This window comes from Alosa sapidissima, chromosome 6 (assembly GCF_018492685.1).
Source record: "Alosa sapidissima isolate fAloSap1 chromosome 6, fAloSap1.pri, whole genome shotgun sequence".
NCBI lineage: Eukaryota > Metazoa > Chordata > Actinopteri > Clupeiformes > Clupeidae > Alosa > Alosa sapidissima.
Window position 1 is genome coordinate 18456722 of NC_055962.1, and position 15683 is coordinate 18472404.

A 15683-nucleotide genomic window follows, 5' to 3' on the forward strand; every position below is an offset into this window, starting at 1 on the left:
TGCCCCTTGAGGTAAAGTCTCAGAATATGTAACTAGAAAAACCGTAAGGACAGAAACAAAATACAGATACATTGCTTAAGGACTATGCTAGAAGGAGGGACCTGTGAATGCGAGAGCCTGTTCACTACAACATTTTACTGTTCTTCTAAATTGTACAGAAGAATCCAATCCATCTAATTTCAGAGATATGAAATGTACGCTTCAAACCATCATCTTTGTTTAAGTAGTGGAATGTGTTTGTTTTATCTGTTGGTTATTTTAGGACAAAAAAAAAAGTAAAACAAGAATGCCTTCACTGCAGTATAATGTCCTCATAAAGTCATAAATAATAAAGTCAGCCAAGAGAACTTTGCCATCCAACTTTTTTGTTTAATATTTTAACTTCATTACGCATCTTTTTTTTCATCCAGCAAAACTTAAAATTGTTTATGTGTACACATATTTAAACTGGTTAGCTAGATTAGATTAGTTTGAGCGAGCTGGACTGAGAATTGTTTAAAGTGGGAAATATATACAGTGTGTGCTTCATTGTGGGTTTGTTGGTGTGTGAGTGTCACCAGATCAAAAACAACTGAAGATCTCCTTAACTCCAGACCAGGACCACGCAAGACTTCAGTGTGACTCAGTCCTCCAAACTCTCATCACCACCTTTCAGCTTCATCAGGACCTCCAGATCAAACATGGAGGGCAACAAGGTGACCTCATTACACCTTCACCCACTGGTCCTCTACATACATTCACTTTCAGGCCCATGGAGGTATTATATAGACTTGGAGAGAGGGAGGCCCCATTCATTTCAAGGGCCAATGCTAGGCTAGCTAATTCAACCAAAAATGTGATCAATGGGAAGCCACCATCTTGACAAATGCATCCCATATGCATTCACTTCAGCCCATATTTTCACAAGCAAGCCAGTTCGGTACCATATTTCCAATGGCCACACAGATTGGCTGATCCTTCCAGCAGGAAATGTCCAGGTCTTCCACCAATCCACATAGGAAACAAATGCTATATAGGTAAAAGTACTGGGAAGCATGGAACAGGAACTTCAATGATATTCCATTCTAAATTCATAGTTAAGGTATCATATGTGATGGCATTGAGAACCTTGTTTTCTGTGAGTTAGTCATACCTTCCATACCAAAATCTTGAGTGAACTTGAAAAAAATGATTCAACATGGCAGAGCGAACTCAGTGGGTGGTAAGTTGGTTGGTTAGTTGGACAATTATTTGTTTTCAATTTTTTGGGAACAGTTCAAAGCCCTTTTTGGTTCCAACATGACTACCCCAGTGCACAAAGCAAGGTCTTTAAAGAACGTTGGACGAGTTTGGTGAAGATTGAAGAAGGACGTAATTGGCCACAAATTACCTCACAAATACTCTTCTGAATGAATGGACAAAATGTCCACTGATACTCTAAAATCTTGTGGAAATCTTTCCAAATAAGTATTCATATTAACACCTATGGATCTAGAATGGGATTGAAGCTCCTGTGAGTGTAATGGCAGGTGTCCTAATACCCCTTCAATGTTTGTAAACATCCAGAGCATAGGTTGGGTGCACGCACAACATGGGGTCAGAAAAATGGCACAGCTTATAGACCGGCATGCTGTCATTGTCACCCCAGGCTAATTTATTAAAGGACAATTCCGGCGCAAAGTTCAACCGTTCGCTGGGATTTGTTTTCATGCTAGTCGAATGTGACCTGTTTTATTGCAAACCGCTAATTAGCGTTTAACAGTAGCCTTTGGGGCACACGTACAGTAAAAAGAAATCGCTATTTCTATACCACTAACAAGGCTCAAAATAGCACCACACTTACACGGTAACATAATGAGGGTCTCTACATGTAAACTGAAGCATTGAGAACTTTGTAAGTGTAGCCTACAGGCAGTTTATTAAAAAGACACACATTACGTTCACGTCTGGTTCATATAGGCTACAGGCAGGCGATGTGAACTAAAATCAAATGTAATTTGCTCAATATAGGCCTATCAGAAATAATAGCGCCGATGTAACAAAACTTGTCTAGTGTAGCCTACTTACTTAGTGGATGTCCATCATGCTCTGGTATATCGCCACCTCCTTCTTTTCGGGACATGGAAAAAAGTTTCAACTACAGCCCTGCTTATCAATGAGGGGAAATCTCCACAAAACACTGTGGGCCAGATGTACTAACGCTTTTGCGCCCACTTCAGGCGTATTTGTTTCGCAATGTGCGTGTAAAATCATTGCGAGGTATGTACAAACAGGCAGCAATGATGTAAAAGCGCAAACTGCCTGTCACGGGAGCTGAAAGTGGCAGATTGTGTTTGTCATGTCATGCATATGCATTCATGGGAGGATCCAGGGGAAAGTGGGAGTTTATACCAAAGTATAGGCCTAACTAGGCTATTTGATCATGTAGTCTATGTTTGGATCATAGGCATGATGATTCATTCATGGCTTTATAAAATATCAACATCCCATGCTAGTGTTGTCACGATACCAAAATTATGACTTCGATACGATACCTGCCATAAATATCACGATGCTCGATACTGAAACGATACTACGGCGAAATCCTAAGATATCTGGAAAAGAAAGGACTCATACCTCCTCCAAGTGTATTGAGTCATTTGTGTTGAATTCGGTGCACTTTTGTAGTGTGCAGGTCAATTCTGGGTTTTAAACTTCCTACATAATTATTATTTTTATAGTCAGTAAAATAGTAGGCCTACTTTGTGTGATTAAGTCCTTTATTTTTTGTTATAGTTCATTTACATTGTGTTGTGTTTTGCCAATAAAGTAGTTTTAAATAGCCAAACTAGGCTAGATCAAGGTCAGTGTTGAAATTACTGCATGCAAATCACTGAATGCTATGCAGAGGGGCCTAATCTTTAGGCCATCTGATGTACAGTATAGGCTTCCCTAGGCCTTCCCGTGTTCATGGGATTTCTTTGACAGTTGCAAAGGGAAACATGTGAGGATAGTCTTCTTTGCGCCCAGTGTACAAGTACGACATTCCAACCACTCAGGTCTTCGTCAGATAGGCCTACACCATTACCTGTTGCAATATGCAGGGTTCCTACACATTTTCCATTTCAAAATTCCATACTTTTTCCATACTCAACTTCTTGGTAGATTTTTCTGACCATATTCTAGACATTGTCAATGGAGTGTTCTACTAGCATTGTGAATAGCTGTATAATAATGTATATTATTAACTTGTTAGCCCACAGAAAACACTTGCCCATTGTTGGATACTTTTCGTTGGGGAAGTGCTGAAATGGACTCACATTTGATACAGCATAGCCTACATATGTTGGAGACTACTGCACTACTGGCAGAGGCCTCATAAATCACCGTAAACAGTATTATTTGTTTGCAATAACAGTTTATCAGATAATGCAGTATTCATGTCTTGGTAACTTTTACAAAATCAAAAAAAGTCTACTAGGTGTTTTAGCCGAAAATAGCAGAGCTACGCAAACAAACCAGTGCACAATGGTGTAGAGCATGTGCATAGAACAGGGGTTCTCGATTTGTTTTTGGTACCAGGGTCCCCTTGTGGGAGAGATTTTTTTCTGAGGACCCCCATTCAATTGTATCTTGATGTGGACTGACAACTTCAGCTACACAACAGTAGGAATGGTTCATTATGACCTAAGTGAAGTGATTATTCTGGAAATTACTAAAAATCAAATTCCATACTTTTCCAGGTTTTCCATACTCCGTAGGAACGCTGAATATGTCTGTGTGCATTCCTACATTAGCCTACGTCTATTTCTTTGATCACATGATTTGCTACCACGTAACAATAAGCCGCTATTATTATTAGGACTCAACACGCTTTGGTGGTATTATATGCTGTGGGCTTTAATTAGCGCATTTCGGGTAGCCTATCCTACATCTGGGCAATACTTATTGAACAAATTGCAGTCTACATGCCATGACAAATATTACCAGTAGTACTGACCGAACATGAAATAGATTGTTTACCAGTTATGGTAATGTTATTCTGGCGTGAACTTTGCGCTTTCATCACGTTAGCACCCTATGATTACAGCTCGTGTCTCGTCAAAATGATTACAGCTCGTTATGTCTCGTCAAAATTCATTGATGAGGGAAGGTTCGCTTTATCCCAGAGATCCATACTCGTTTCACTTAGGCTAGACTAAAATAGAAGAGAAGAACTTGGCACTAACCATGTAGTCGTGTTTTCTATAGCATATTCGTTAACCTGTCGTTCTTTGAACAAAAATGTTGGGATATGTCTGCGAGGTGTTTAGCCAAGTTCCATGCGTAGCCTACTGCTTTTAAATGACTTTGAAACATATTTCACAAACGGGCCTCTGTGTACCTGATGGCTTGCCTTCACTATTCGCGATGTATCGGAAATAGTTGCAGATTTCACTTCCCCTTTTGTTTTATCCACAAGGCCGAGGACGGTCGGCAAAGAACTACTGTATGTTGACGTTGGCTGCGCACACTTAGAGCTGGCTGCTTGACACGCCCACTTGCCTAGATGCGTGCAAGGAGCAGTGAGAGCAGCAGTTCACGCAGACATAGAACGTTAATTTGAATAAAGTATCGATTCTAAAAACGTCGGAAATCGTATCGTTTTTTACGTGAAGGCATCGTGCATCGTGATACCTTTTTAGTATCAATACACCGTGCAACACTTGCTTTTAGAGTATTCTACCATTAATAAATAAATAAATAAATAAATAAAAGTAAAATTGCACATAGCAAGAAGCTGGTCTGGGCAGATCTGGTGTTGTGCTATCTCACAGTTTTGACCATTTTTATCAAAAAATATTTTGAAAACAATCAATGGTATTATCTTAATATTCTGGCAAGTTTTAAATATGATGGTCGAAAGTGGACCAGAGGTGGCGATCCGATATCTGGAAATCTGATCTCACTGGGTTTGTGTTTATAATTTGGTCCCCCTCACTTTCAAAATATCTCCTGCGCCCCTGCCACAGGTACACCACCAGTTTCAAGAAGTGCGAGGCTACAGGTAGCTCTCTCTCTCGTAGCCCTTTCACAGAGCTCCCGCTGCTCTTCGTCGGGATATTCCGGCCCGACAAAATATGGACGTCCATCAAACCGAAAGGGTTCATCCTCGATGTCTTCAAATTCGTTCAAATAACCTGCCATCTCTTATGTCTCCTGTTTGCGTTCAGTGCTTCTCTTATGCGCTGAGTGCTTTCATTTGGCAACAACATTTCACGCGAGATTCACTTCACATCCCAGAGTTCTGTTTTCCCACTTTGCGCCTGCCTGTATGTGAACCAGTCGTGAACGGTAATGTGTTTCTTTTTAATAAACTGCCTGTGCACTTACAAAGTTCTCAATGCTTCGGTTTACATGTAGAGACCCTCATTATGCTACCGTGTAAGTGTGGTGCTATTTTGAGCCTTGTTAGTGGTATAGAAATAGCGATTACTTTTGACTGTATGTGTGCCCCGAAGGCTAGCGTTAAACGCTAATTAGCGGTTTGCAATAAAACTGGTCACATTCGACTAGCATGAAAACAAATCCCAGTGAACGGTCGAACTCGGTACACATGTGTTATTAACCCCTAGGTTCATTTTGTGCCGGAATTGTCCTTTAATAAATTAGCCTGATCCTCAGCTGTTCTCCTCAACAGAAGGGGTAGACAACGTTAGCAAGTGGCCAGAGATTCATTGGCCCGCCATATACGGCTATCTGGTTGACAAGCCTAGTCTGTTGACAAGCCCAGTATGTAATCCTGACCCTCTGTTCTGGCCAGCCATTGATCCCAACAGGAGAACCCCTCACCTGTCTTCCAGGTGTGCAGTTTCAAGCTCCTCCTTCTATTTTTTTCCCAGCAGCCAGTGAAGGAGGTGCCACCCCAGCCACGTTCTCCACCCCCTCCCGCATCCGTTCCCATGACTATGCCACTTCCCTTACCATCTTTAGATGTCACCATGTTGGCACCGCTCTCCATCTCAACTTCAGCCATCACCACGGCCACTGCTAGGACGGCCGCAGCATCTCTGCAGCACATGCACCTGGCCTCCACAGGTAAGTTCACCTGCCATGATGAAATCACAACCTCACTGTGACATCGTCACATCATCATAATAACACACGTCCTGCAAGCAGTGTTGGGAACGTTACTTTAAAAAAGTAATTAGTTATAGTTACTCACTACTTGTTCCAAAAAGTAACTGAGTTAGTAACTGAATTACTCTATGATAAGAGTAACTTGTTACCAGGAAAAGTAACTATTTGCGTTACTGTTACAAAAAAAAGTTATATATAGGTCAAAGATTTTGTTTTTTTTGAGCAGTTTTGAGCAGCCAGTTATAGAACAGACAGGTGTTTGTAGGCTACATAACTTTCAATATTTATTAGATAGATAGATAGATAGATAGATACTTTATCGATCCCCAAGGGGAAATTCAAGATATTGCACGTCGACAGACCTATAGGTTGACTTCAGCCTGTGTCATAGGTTTTTGTTGTGAGGCAGAAAGATCTAGCTTTTGCTGCTTGGAGGACTTTGCTCCGACTCCTTCTTTGCTAGTGGATGGCGAGCTATCATCTGGTGGAGGTATCGGTGTTTTTGGCCACTAGCATAGATGTGTGTGTGAGATGCTTCATTAAATTAGAGTTGCTTACAAAGGATGTCGACAAAGTCTTCGCTCCTGGACATAATGTGCACATTACATGCACGTTCTTGCCTTGATGAATGTGAAGTAGTGCTTATATCTCCACTTTGAAAAGTCCAACTTTTCAGATTGCTCCTGACCTCTGCTGTTTCGTCGAATCTCTATTTTAGTGGTTGAGTGTGTGTGTGTGGCACGTGTGCTGGCAAGTGTGTAGAAATACTGGCTCTGATTGGCTATCATGAAACATGACTCTGCCTTAGCCAATCATAATCGCTTACGTCGTTATTAACCCACCACCTCACTAGCTGTGAGCCAGGGTGCGTTAGGATTACACAGTTTATTCAATCAATGCATAGTAATGCACCGCATTTAACGTCCAGTAACGTTAACGGCGTTGTAACAACGGGAAAAGTAATTAGTTAGATTAACCCGATAGTGAAAAAATAACGTTGTTACCTAACGCCGTTCTTTTAAACGGCGTTATTCCAAACACTGCCTGCAAGCAACTGTCTGATTATAATCATGTAGCACTTGAAATTTCATTTCAACGAATGAAATGTTCATTGAAACTGTTATTATGCACTTCTGATTCCTTCAAGCCTAAAATGGCATAGCAGCTGCAGCATACTCTCCTCACTCTGATACACCTAAGAGCGGTAGAGAAAACCGAGTGGCGACACTCCCATAAGAGACCATGGAAAAAGATGGCAACGCTTTTCCATGCCAGTTTCTGGGTTATGACAGTTTTGGAACTGAAAACTGCTAATCAATTGGTCAGTAGCCAATGAGTTACTAGATCATGCCCTCCAGCATCAGAAATGCATTCCACCCTCCAGCAATACAGCCATTCTGGGGTGCGTTTTCCAAAACAATAGTTGCTAACCTAAAAAATAAACCAGCAAAGAAAATCCACCAGTGTGTGGTGATCCTTCACATCACTTTCTTTTAATCTTATTGACGACTGCACCTTACCACAACTGGAAGGCTGTGCATCTTTATCCTTTTAAATAGTTGCTAACCTGTTAGCATAGTTACAGAGACCTATCTTGCGATTTTTCCTATGGGAAAATAACATGGGGTTTTGAATTATCGCAACTCTCGTGGGGACGAAGAAGTCTGAAATGCAAACGTTTTTGGTACCCCAGAGCTAACTCGCAATGCAACATGCCATAGGTAGTTAGCTTCAATTCACACCCGGATCTCCTTATATGGGCAAAGATGGCAGTTTGGTTCTTTTTTGTAGGCGAACTTCAGAGGTCTACGGGAAATTGCATTGCAACCAACAAAGTTGCTCAACTATGGTTTTGGGAGGGGAGGCCCAATGATCCCACAGCCCTATGTTACCACATTTCTAGGTTAGGGTTGTGTTGGGTTGGGTTTAGGGTTAGGGTCTGGGAACATAGAGCTGTGGGAGCATTAGGGCTGTGGAAACATAGAGCTGCGGGAACATACTGTACTGTAGGGCTGTGGGATCATTGGGCACGCTCCCGTTTTGGGAAACGCGCCCCAGCACAGTTTTTTTGGAACTGTTGATCGGAGACATCAAAGAATTTTGCAACTCTCTCTTTCTATGGCTCTGACCTATGCAAAAAAAAAATTTATTATCATTTTGCTTAGGTGCAGTTACAGTAACCTGCTGGGAGGCGAAAAATATCCCTGCTGGCATCAACATTTTTGCATCCCTATTTTATGCAAATACCTTCAAATGGAGTCACTTAAGTCAGATGAAACCATAGACCAGTGTTTCTCAAACTTTTTCAGACCAAGGACCACTTAACCAGTAAAAAAAACCTCACGGACCACCTAGCTAATAGACACAATAGGCCTACTCACTGAACCACCTTGCTTATTGTCTTTGCACTTTGCTTATTGTGTCAGAGGATTCATATGATTTAAATTGGCATATCTTACATAGGCAGTGTTGCAGAACTGTTTAGATTTACATACAAGTTGGTTCAATATTGCAAACAACTCATCTATATTATTTTTTACCACGTCTGCTCGCGGACCACTTGGGATATCTTGCGGACCACCAGTGGTCCCCGGACCACACTTTGAGAAACACTGCCATAGACTACCTTTGAATAGCTGTTACAAATTAAATGTTGCATTATGTAGGTTTCATTTGTAATTATTTGATTTTTTTAGCAGATATTTGTTAATTCAGTGTAGGCTACTTCAACTCAACAAGCTAATAGCCTTACCTGTAATAAAGGACCACAATGGAAATAAGTCTTTGGGCTTTATTGTGTCATCCCTGACTATTTATGTATTTTAATGTATGACACAGAGTACTGTTTCATATTTTACATTTAAGTGGTCAAAATAAAATCAATCAATCAATCAATCAATCAATCAATTTAGTTGTGACTAATGTCTGCCTTGCTAGATTTAAAAAAATGTACTTGTCATCTTCCACTCACGCCTCGTTTACAACTTGCATCACTGCAGGAATTTTTCAGGGCCGCACTGAAGTACCTACTCTGAGGCAAGGACTTGATTCAGCCCCATAGATGTTCTTGGAATGTTTTCGGAATGTTGCATTATGGGGCAGTTCGTCTACAGGAAATGCAATCAAGCAACGGCCCCGTAAAACTAAGTTCAAGTTCCTGTGATGGAAACGGCACTACTGTGAAGATATCATAACGTGCAGATGACCTTCCTCTCCCTGATGTCGTAATAACACTGCTTTCTTATCATGCTTGCCCCTTCTAGTGGCGACATCCTTCAACATGCCAAAGGCCCCAGATGAGGACAGTGATGCCCTGCCACTGACACACATATCAGAAGAGGACAGTAATGTCCCACCACACATCAGAGCTCTGAGGTCCTTGAGACACGCTGGCATCACAGCCGTCTTCACAGGACAGACAGTAAGGAGCTGTACACGCAACCACCACACACAGTGTGACATTACACATCCACTACTTAATCACCACACACACTGTGACATTACACATCCACTACTTAATCACCACACACAGTGTGACATTACACATCCACTACTTAATCACCACACACACTGTGACGTTGGAGTGTAGTGGCCTGCCTGGAAATCTATGGGCCTTGATTTCAGTCTCTAAAGCCTTGACTAAAAGTAACTGGGTTTCCATTCAACATTTTAATGTGCATTTTGACCATTCGATAGTATCTGGAAACACTTGAAATTTGCATACAATCTTCTAATGCTCATAGAAGAAAGGGTTGGATTAACTATTGATTCACATAGGTAGGACCATGTGATTCAAATAGATGGAAACAGTTTATTCACATTTGTTGCAGTTCTTTCTATGTGTTTACATTAACATTGCCCTGGCCAGAAGTCAGAAGTCTTCTCTTGATTAGGAGAATGTCCATTTTTAATTTGCATAACACAGAGTGGACAGAAACACATACATATGTGCATTTCTTTGGCCAAAATTATACAAATGCGCTTTAAATAATAATGAGCTGTATGGAAACCGAGCTACTGACAAGTGCTACTGACACCTTTGCACATTTACTGGATACTGCCATTACTCAATCATGACACATTTTTGAAGGAGCACGGTTACCTTTTGGGAAGGTAGCTAAAAGGGAGCTATAGGCTAACTGATGATGTAACCAGTGCTAAGCTACAGTAGGTTAACATTGTAGGACTGGATTATTGCACACACAGAGAAGAGAAGGGTATCCTTTTATCAAACAACTCTGGGGTAGACTGCAAATATGCTAATTTCCAAAAAAGTTGGCGTGTTCCTTTAACATTTATTAATGGTATTCTAAGTGATGTTACACGGTTTCTAAGCTAAAACATTTTTTGTAACCTACCTAGCCCATTACCCATTATCTCGACACAAACTAATGCATTATTGTTGTGCTACACAGTTAAAACACAACCAACACTATGACATGACTAATTTCACATTTTACTCATGTTCCTTATGTTGTCAGAAAGCAGAGAATGCGCTCCTGCTGTGTCCTGCAGAGGGTGCTGTTCTGGTGGATGTGGACACCCTGGTGCCGACCCACGATGCTGAGGGGAGACCTATCCCAGAGTGGAAGAGGCAGGTGATGGTGCGAAGGCTGCATGCCAGACTCAGCGAGGAACACCAGCAGCACAAGGTACTTATTACCTTTTGTCGCTCACTGGTGTTCAGGATGATACACCAGTCTGTATCGGCAACATCTGACTTTAGACTTGCTGTGCTGGGTCTTTGCCAGTATTTGTATTAGATCCATTTTAGAGCTGCAGATCTTGGTAAACCTCAGTGGAATACAGGCAGGTGACATGCAGGTGGGGCAGCCGTGGCCTACTGGTTAGTGCTTCGGACTTGTAACCGGAGGGTTGCCGGTTTGAACCCCGTCCAGTAGGAACGTCTGAAGTGCCCTTGAGCAAGGCACCTAACCCCTCACTGCTCTCCCATGCCCACATCCACAGCTGCAGTGCCCTTGAGCAAGGCACCTAACCCCTCACTGCTCCCTGAGCGGCGCTGTAGCAGGCAGCTCACTGCGTCGGGATTAGTGTGTGCTTCACCTCACTGTGTGCTGAGTGTGTTTCACTCACGGATTAGGAAAAATGCAGAGACCAAATACTTACTTATACAGTACAATGTATGCTATCAGTCTAATTCCCCCTCAATTTCCCAATGTTGACAACATATTAATCTGGTGAAGCTAACATTCAATGTTAGCTTCATTAGCTTGCTAACTAGCTAACTTCATATCGTCAACGTAACATAGCCAACTAGCACACAAAACTATTTGTACGGACATTCTAGGGAATGACCATTATGTGAGAATAATGTAAGCTGCAACTTATGAGTATGTGGTGTTACGACATAAGGCTTGCTAAATTGAGCTAACCAGTTAGGGGGCAGCCGTGGCCTACTGGTTAGCGCTTCGGACTTGTAACCGGAGGGTTGCCGGTTCGAACCCCGACCAGTGGGCCATGGCTGAAGTGCTCTTGAGCAAGTTGTTGAGCCGCTGTTGTTGCAGGCAGCTCACTGCACCAGGATTAGTGTGTGCTTCACCTCACTGTGTGTTCACTATGTGCAGTGTGTTTCACTAATTCACGGATTGGGATAAATGCAGAGACCAAATTTCCCTCACAGGATCAAAAGAGTATATATACTTATACTTAGCCATTGAAAACAGTTCTACAATGAGTCCACTCGAGATAGTTCTGGCTGTGTAACTGGAAGACTGAGTTGTATACCAGCTAACTTATGTTAGCAAGCTTGCCACCCACAGCTTGCCGGTAGCGATTATAGTGGTTGTTTAGCTGTCAATCTCGGTATACCCTCAAGTGCTGCGCAAGCCCTCAGTCATGTGCTGGTGGAGACGGATTGTGTGAGCCGAACGTTAATGTTACCCTACTCATATCCCTATTCTTTAGGAATGTGTAAGTTTGAATTTAATTTGATCTGCGTGAGTACCAGTGTAAGATCTGGACTGGATTCACAGGTCTGAGTCAGATGGTGTTAGAGGTACTGATATATGTAGTATGACTGTGTGTCTCTGCATGGGCAGGATCCAGGCTGGAGGTTCTCCCAAGTGCATGATGCCCTCTTAGGGCCCTTTGGGGAACTGCTGACTGAAGATGACCTGATGTTCCTGGAGCGTCAAATTGAGAACGCCTCGGAGCAGCATCGTTTCCATGCCTACGAAGCTGAGCTCACACGATTAGCTGAGAGGCTCCAGGCCATCCTGCCTGCCCCAGTCATCAACATCACTGTCAACACACAGCCCCAACAACTGTCGCCTGGCAACGAGGGCACTCTCTCGTTACCTGCCTGGTACAGCCGCATCTACGGCATTGTTAGGAGCCTGAACCACCTCCTCGGCATCCTTACGGAGCACAGCATCTCTGAGGGGCTGGGGGATGACCCTAATGCCAGGCTACCCCTGGTTCTGACCCCCTCCTCCCTGCCTCTTCTCCCGCTGCGGCAACCAGTGGGGGGCAGAAGCAGGAGGGAGAGGGTGCAGACGGAGATCGAGCAGGCGGGGGTGTCTGTGCGTCTACTCAGGTCTAACTTCGAGGGCCAGACGGGGCTTGCGCACCCACTGACTGGAAGGCTGCACAACCCAGAGGCACTGCGACTGAACACTGTTACCACAGCAGCAGACAAGCCACTACCTCTGTCTGTTCCAACTGAATCAGACGGGCATAGAGCTGAGACTGAGTATGCTCCAAACACTCCTCACCTCAGGGTTAACCCAACCTCTGGCCCCAGAGTCACCTCCGACCCTGGCCCTAATGTGACCCTCCACCCCAACCTAGGCAGGAACTCCAGCACCCCAATCTCGCACCGCTGCTCTCCCATCATGGACTCAGGCAGCCTGAGGAAGGAACGGATTGTGGTTCTGTTCCTGAGCCACTGGAAGAGGTCAGCGTATGCCATCAGCCTGAGGGCCAAGCTCACGCTGGGCATTCACGAGCCTGGCAACTCTCCAGCCCTGCAGGGGGCAATCGATCCCACCAGCATCGAGCTCCAGCTCCACAGTCCAGCCCCAGACAACCCCCTCAGAGACATCTCACCGCACCACTGTCTCCCAGTAGACACCCAGCTAAGTCCCAACTTACAGCACATGACTTTACCCCCACAGACACAGACAAGTTACAACTCGGTGCATCAGAGTTTAGCATCAGATCCTAAGGCCGGCACCAATTCAGTGTACCAGAGTCTTCCAGCTTGCACCAAGGCAAGTCACAACTTCAAGCAACTGAGCCAAGTAGGAGACACTCCGCCCTGCAGTGGTGCCATGCACAGGGTCTGCAGGCAGATGATGTTTGTGCACAAGATGATCAGCACCTGGAAAAGGACTGGCAGCAGCAGCAGGGCTTTGGTTCGTCAGGGCTCTGGCGCCAGTCCGCCCCGGCGCCTCACCTACTCCCCGGAGCAGTTCCTCTCCCAGGCAGACGGGGGTGCTGTCCCTTACAGCCGCCTGACGCTGGACCTCTTCATGCTGGGCTACCTGCGGTTGCTAGAGTGCAAGCTGCCTGCCGATGAGCGCAAGATGCGCCACCTGCTCTGCTTCGAGGTGTTTGACCACGTGGGCCGCTATCCATGGGAGACCGTGCGGGGCTTCCATGCCGCCGTGCTGCGGGAGATCGAGGAGGGGAGACGAAGCTGGGGCGACGGCTTCGACGACATCAAGGCCCGCTTCTTTGGCGGGGGAGAGGAGGCCAGGAGGAGGAGGTCGAGTGGGTCAGGGCGCCACCTAGTGGTACCGCGGCTGTCGGTCGACGGCTCTGCTCTTGAGTCCTGCGGAGTTGTTGCCGGTGAGGAGGAGGAGGCTTGCGGCTTCATCACGCGTAGCTTCGCCTTCTGGAAGCAGCAAGAGGCAGAGCTGTTTCACCTCAAGCAGCTGACATAACAACAGCTAAAACAATGGACCAGCCATAAGTTTACAGTCACAGTAATGGCCATAATAACCTTCACAGCAACAGCCACTGCAGTGCTCATAACAACCTCATCCATGGCAATAGCAAAAAGGCCATGCCATAAATCAAGCAATCAATTTAGTCCTAGTGAGTTTCACATGGGTGGTTGACGTTTTAGGCCAAAAAAAATAAATCCGATATTAGGCAAGGAAATCACTAAGTCCTGTTGTACTGACTCTCCCATTCCCAAAAATATGTATGGTCTTTTAGACGTTGTATTGGAATTCACTAACTATTTATTCACTAATTTGTTGGATTAGTGACTAAAATGGTCATATGGTGTGACATGAAAGTTATTGTGTGTACAATTATAATGGGGTATATTTTTTATGTGAGCCAATGTATCATAATCTTCTATCATGACTTTATCAAGATCTAGCATTTCCTTGTGCAAATGTACTACATTTTACAGTATATTTATTCATCAATACACAAAGTAAGGCATTTGCCATCAATCTTTCAGTAAACTTCATATTAATTTGGACATACCTTGATATAAAAGAAAGAAAATGCTTGTGACTTTTGTTGACTCTACTGTATTTCCTATCTGTTCCATTGAGATTTGTATGATTTAGACCCCAAAAGCCTTTTTATTTTCATAAATAAATGTCCTGATTTCACACCAAATGATATGGTGTCACGCCATATGATAAATCACACCACATCACAATCTGTTAATGCAAAAATGTGTATCATATGTATTTCACAAACAACAAAAGACAGTTTAAGACAGGTATATCACGTAAACGCTCACAACTGTGTAAAACAGAATGCTACCAAATATTGTATAGCACTTTGGTTTCCTGAGTTTTTCTCTTCTCGATGGTGGGCTTCAATCTAAATGTTTGTACTTCCCCTTTGAGTTCATTCTCTTCATATCTGTTAAAAGACAAATTCAACGGCCCCAGCAGTGGCGCGACTGGCTGGGGCACCTGCACCGTACGCCGGCGACCCGGGTTTGATTCCCGCCCCGTTGTCCTTTCCGGATCCCACCCCGACTCTCTCTCCCACTCACTTCCTGTCAGTCTCCACTATCCTATCTGAGTAAAGGCATAAAAAGCCCCAAAAATATATTTTAAAAAAAATTGCAAATACTGATAAAGACAGCATTAATATTACTTTTGTCTTTAACACTAGGATTTATTTTCACTATCGATATTTAGAATGTCAAATATGTAGCATTTACATCCAAGGCTGTAGTGTGAATGAGTGAGTGAGTGTGTGTGTGGGTGATTTCTGTGTTATACTGTTTGTGTGTGTGATTCGCCATACATGTAATGGTGCACATCTTTAATAATGAATGTTAATTTTTTTTAAATATGTCAACATAAAACACATAATTAGTTAAACATATGTATGAAAAAAACCTTATTTATGTAGGAAAATGCAGACATCTGTGGTATTAATATGTACTTAAATAAGGGGAAAATATATGCATTTTATTGGTTTTATTCAAAATCAAACTTTATGAAATGGGCTTGGGACAGTCACGCTATAAGCTTTTCATGGTTTGGCTGAAAATTGTGAAATACAGGAATATGACTGGCAGAATTGGTCTATATGTTAATATAAAACAGTTTTTTCTGAACAATATAACCACATTTATTTACAGATTAGACATTTATTTACTT

The 15683-nt window shown here is 43.3% G+C and overlaps 1 protein-coding gene across 1 annotated transcript; it reads left to right on the forward strand.

Annotated features, from left to right (window-relative positions):
- Positions 1-680: 680 nt before the first annotated feature.
- Positions 681-13985, forward strand: espnlb (espin like b). Its single transcript, XM_042095894.1, has 5 exons — positions 681-695; positions 5841-6036; positions 9342-9499; positions 10560-10730; positions 12138-13985. Exons 1-5 carry the CDS (start codon positions 681-683, stop codon positions 13983-13985), a joined length of 2388 nt encoding a protein of 795 aa, XP_041951828.1.
- The last annotated feature ends 1698 nt before the right edge of the window (positions 13986-15683 follow it).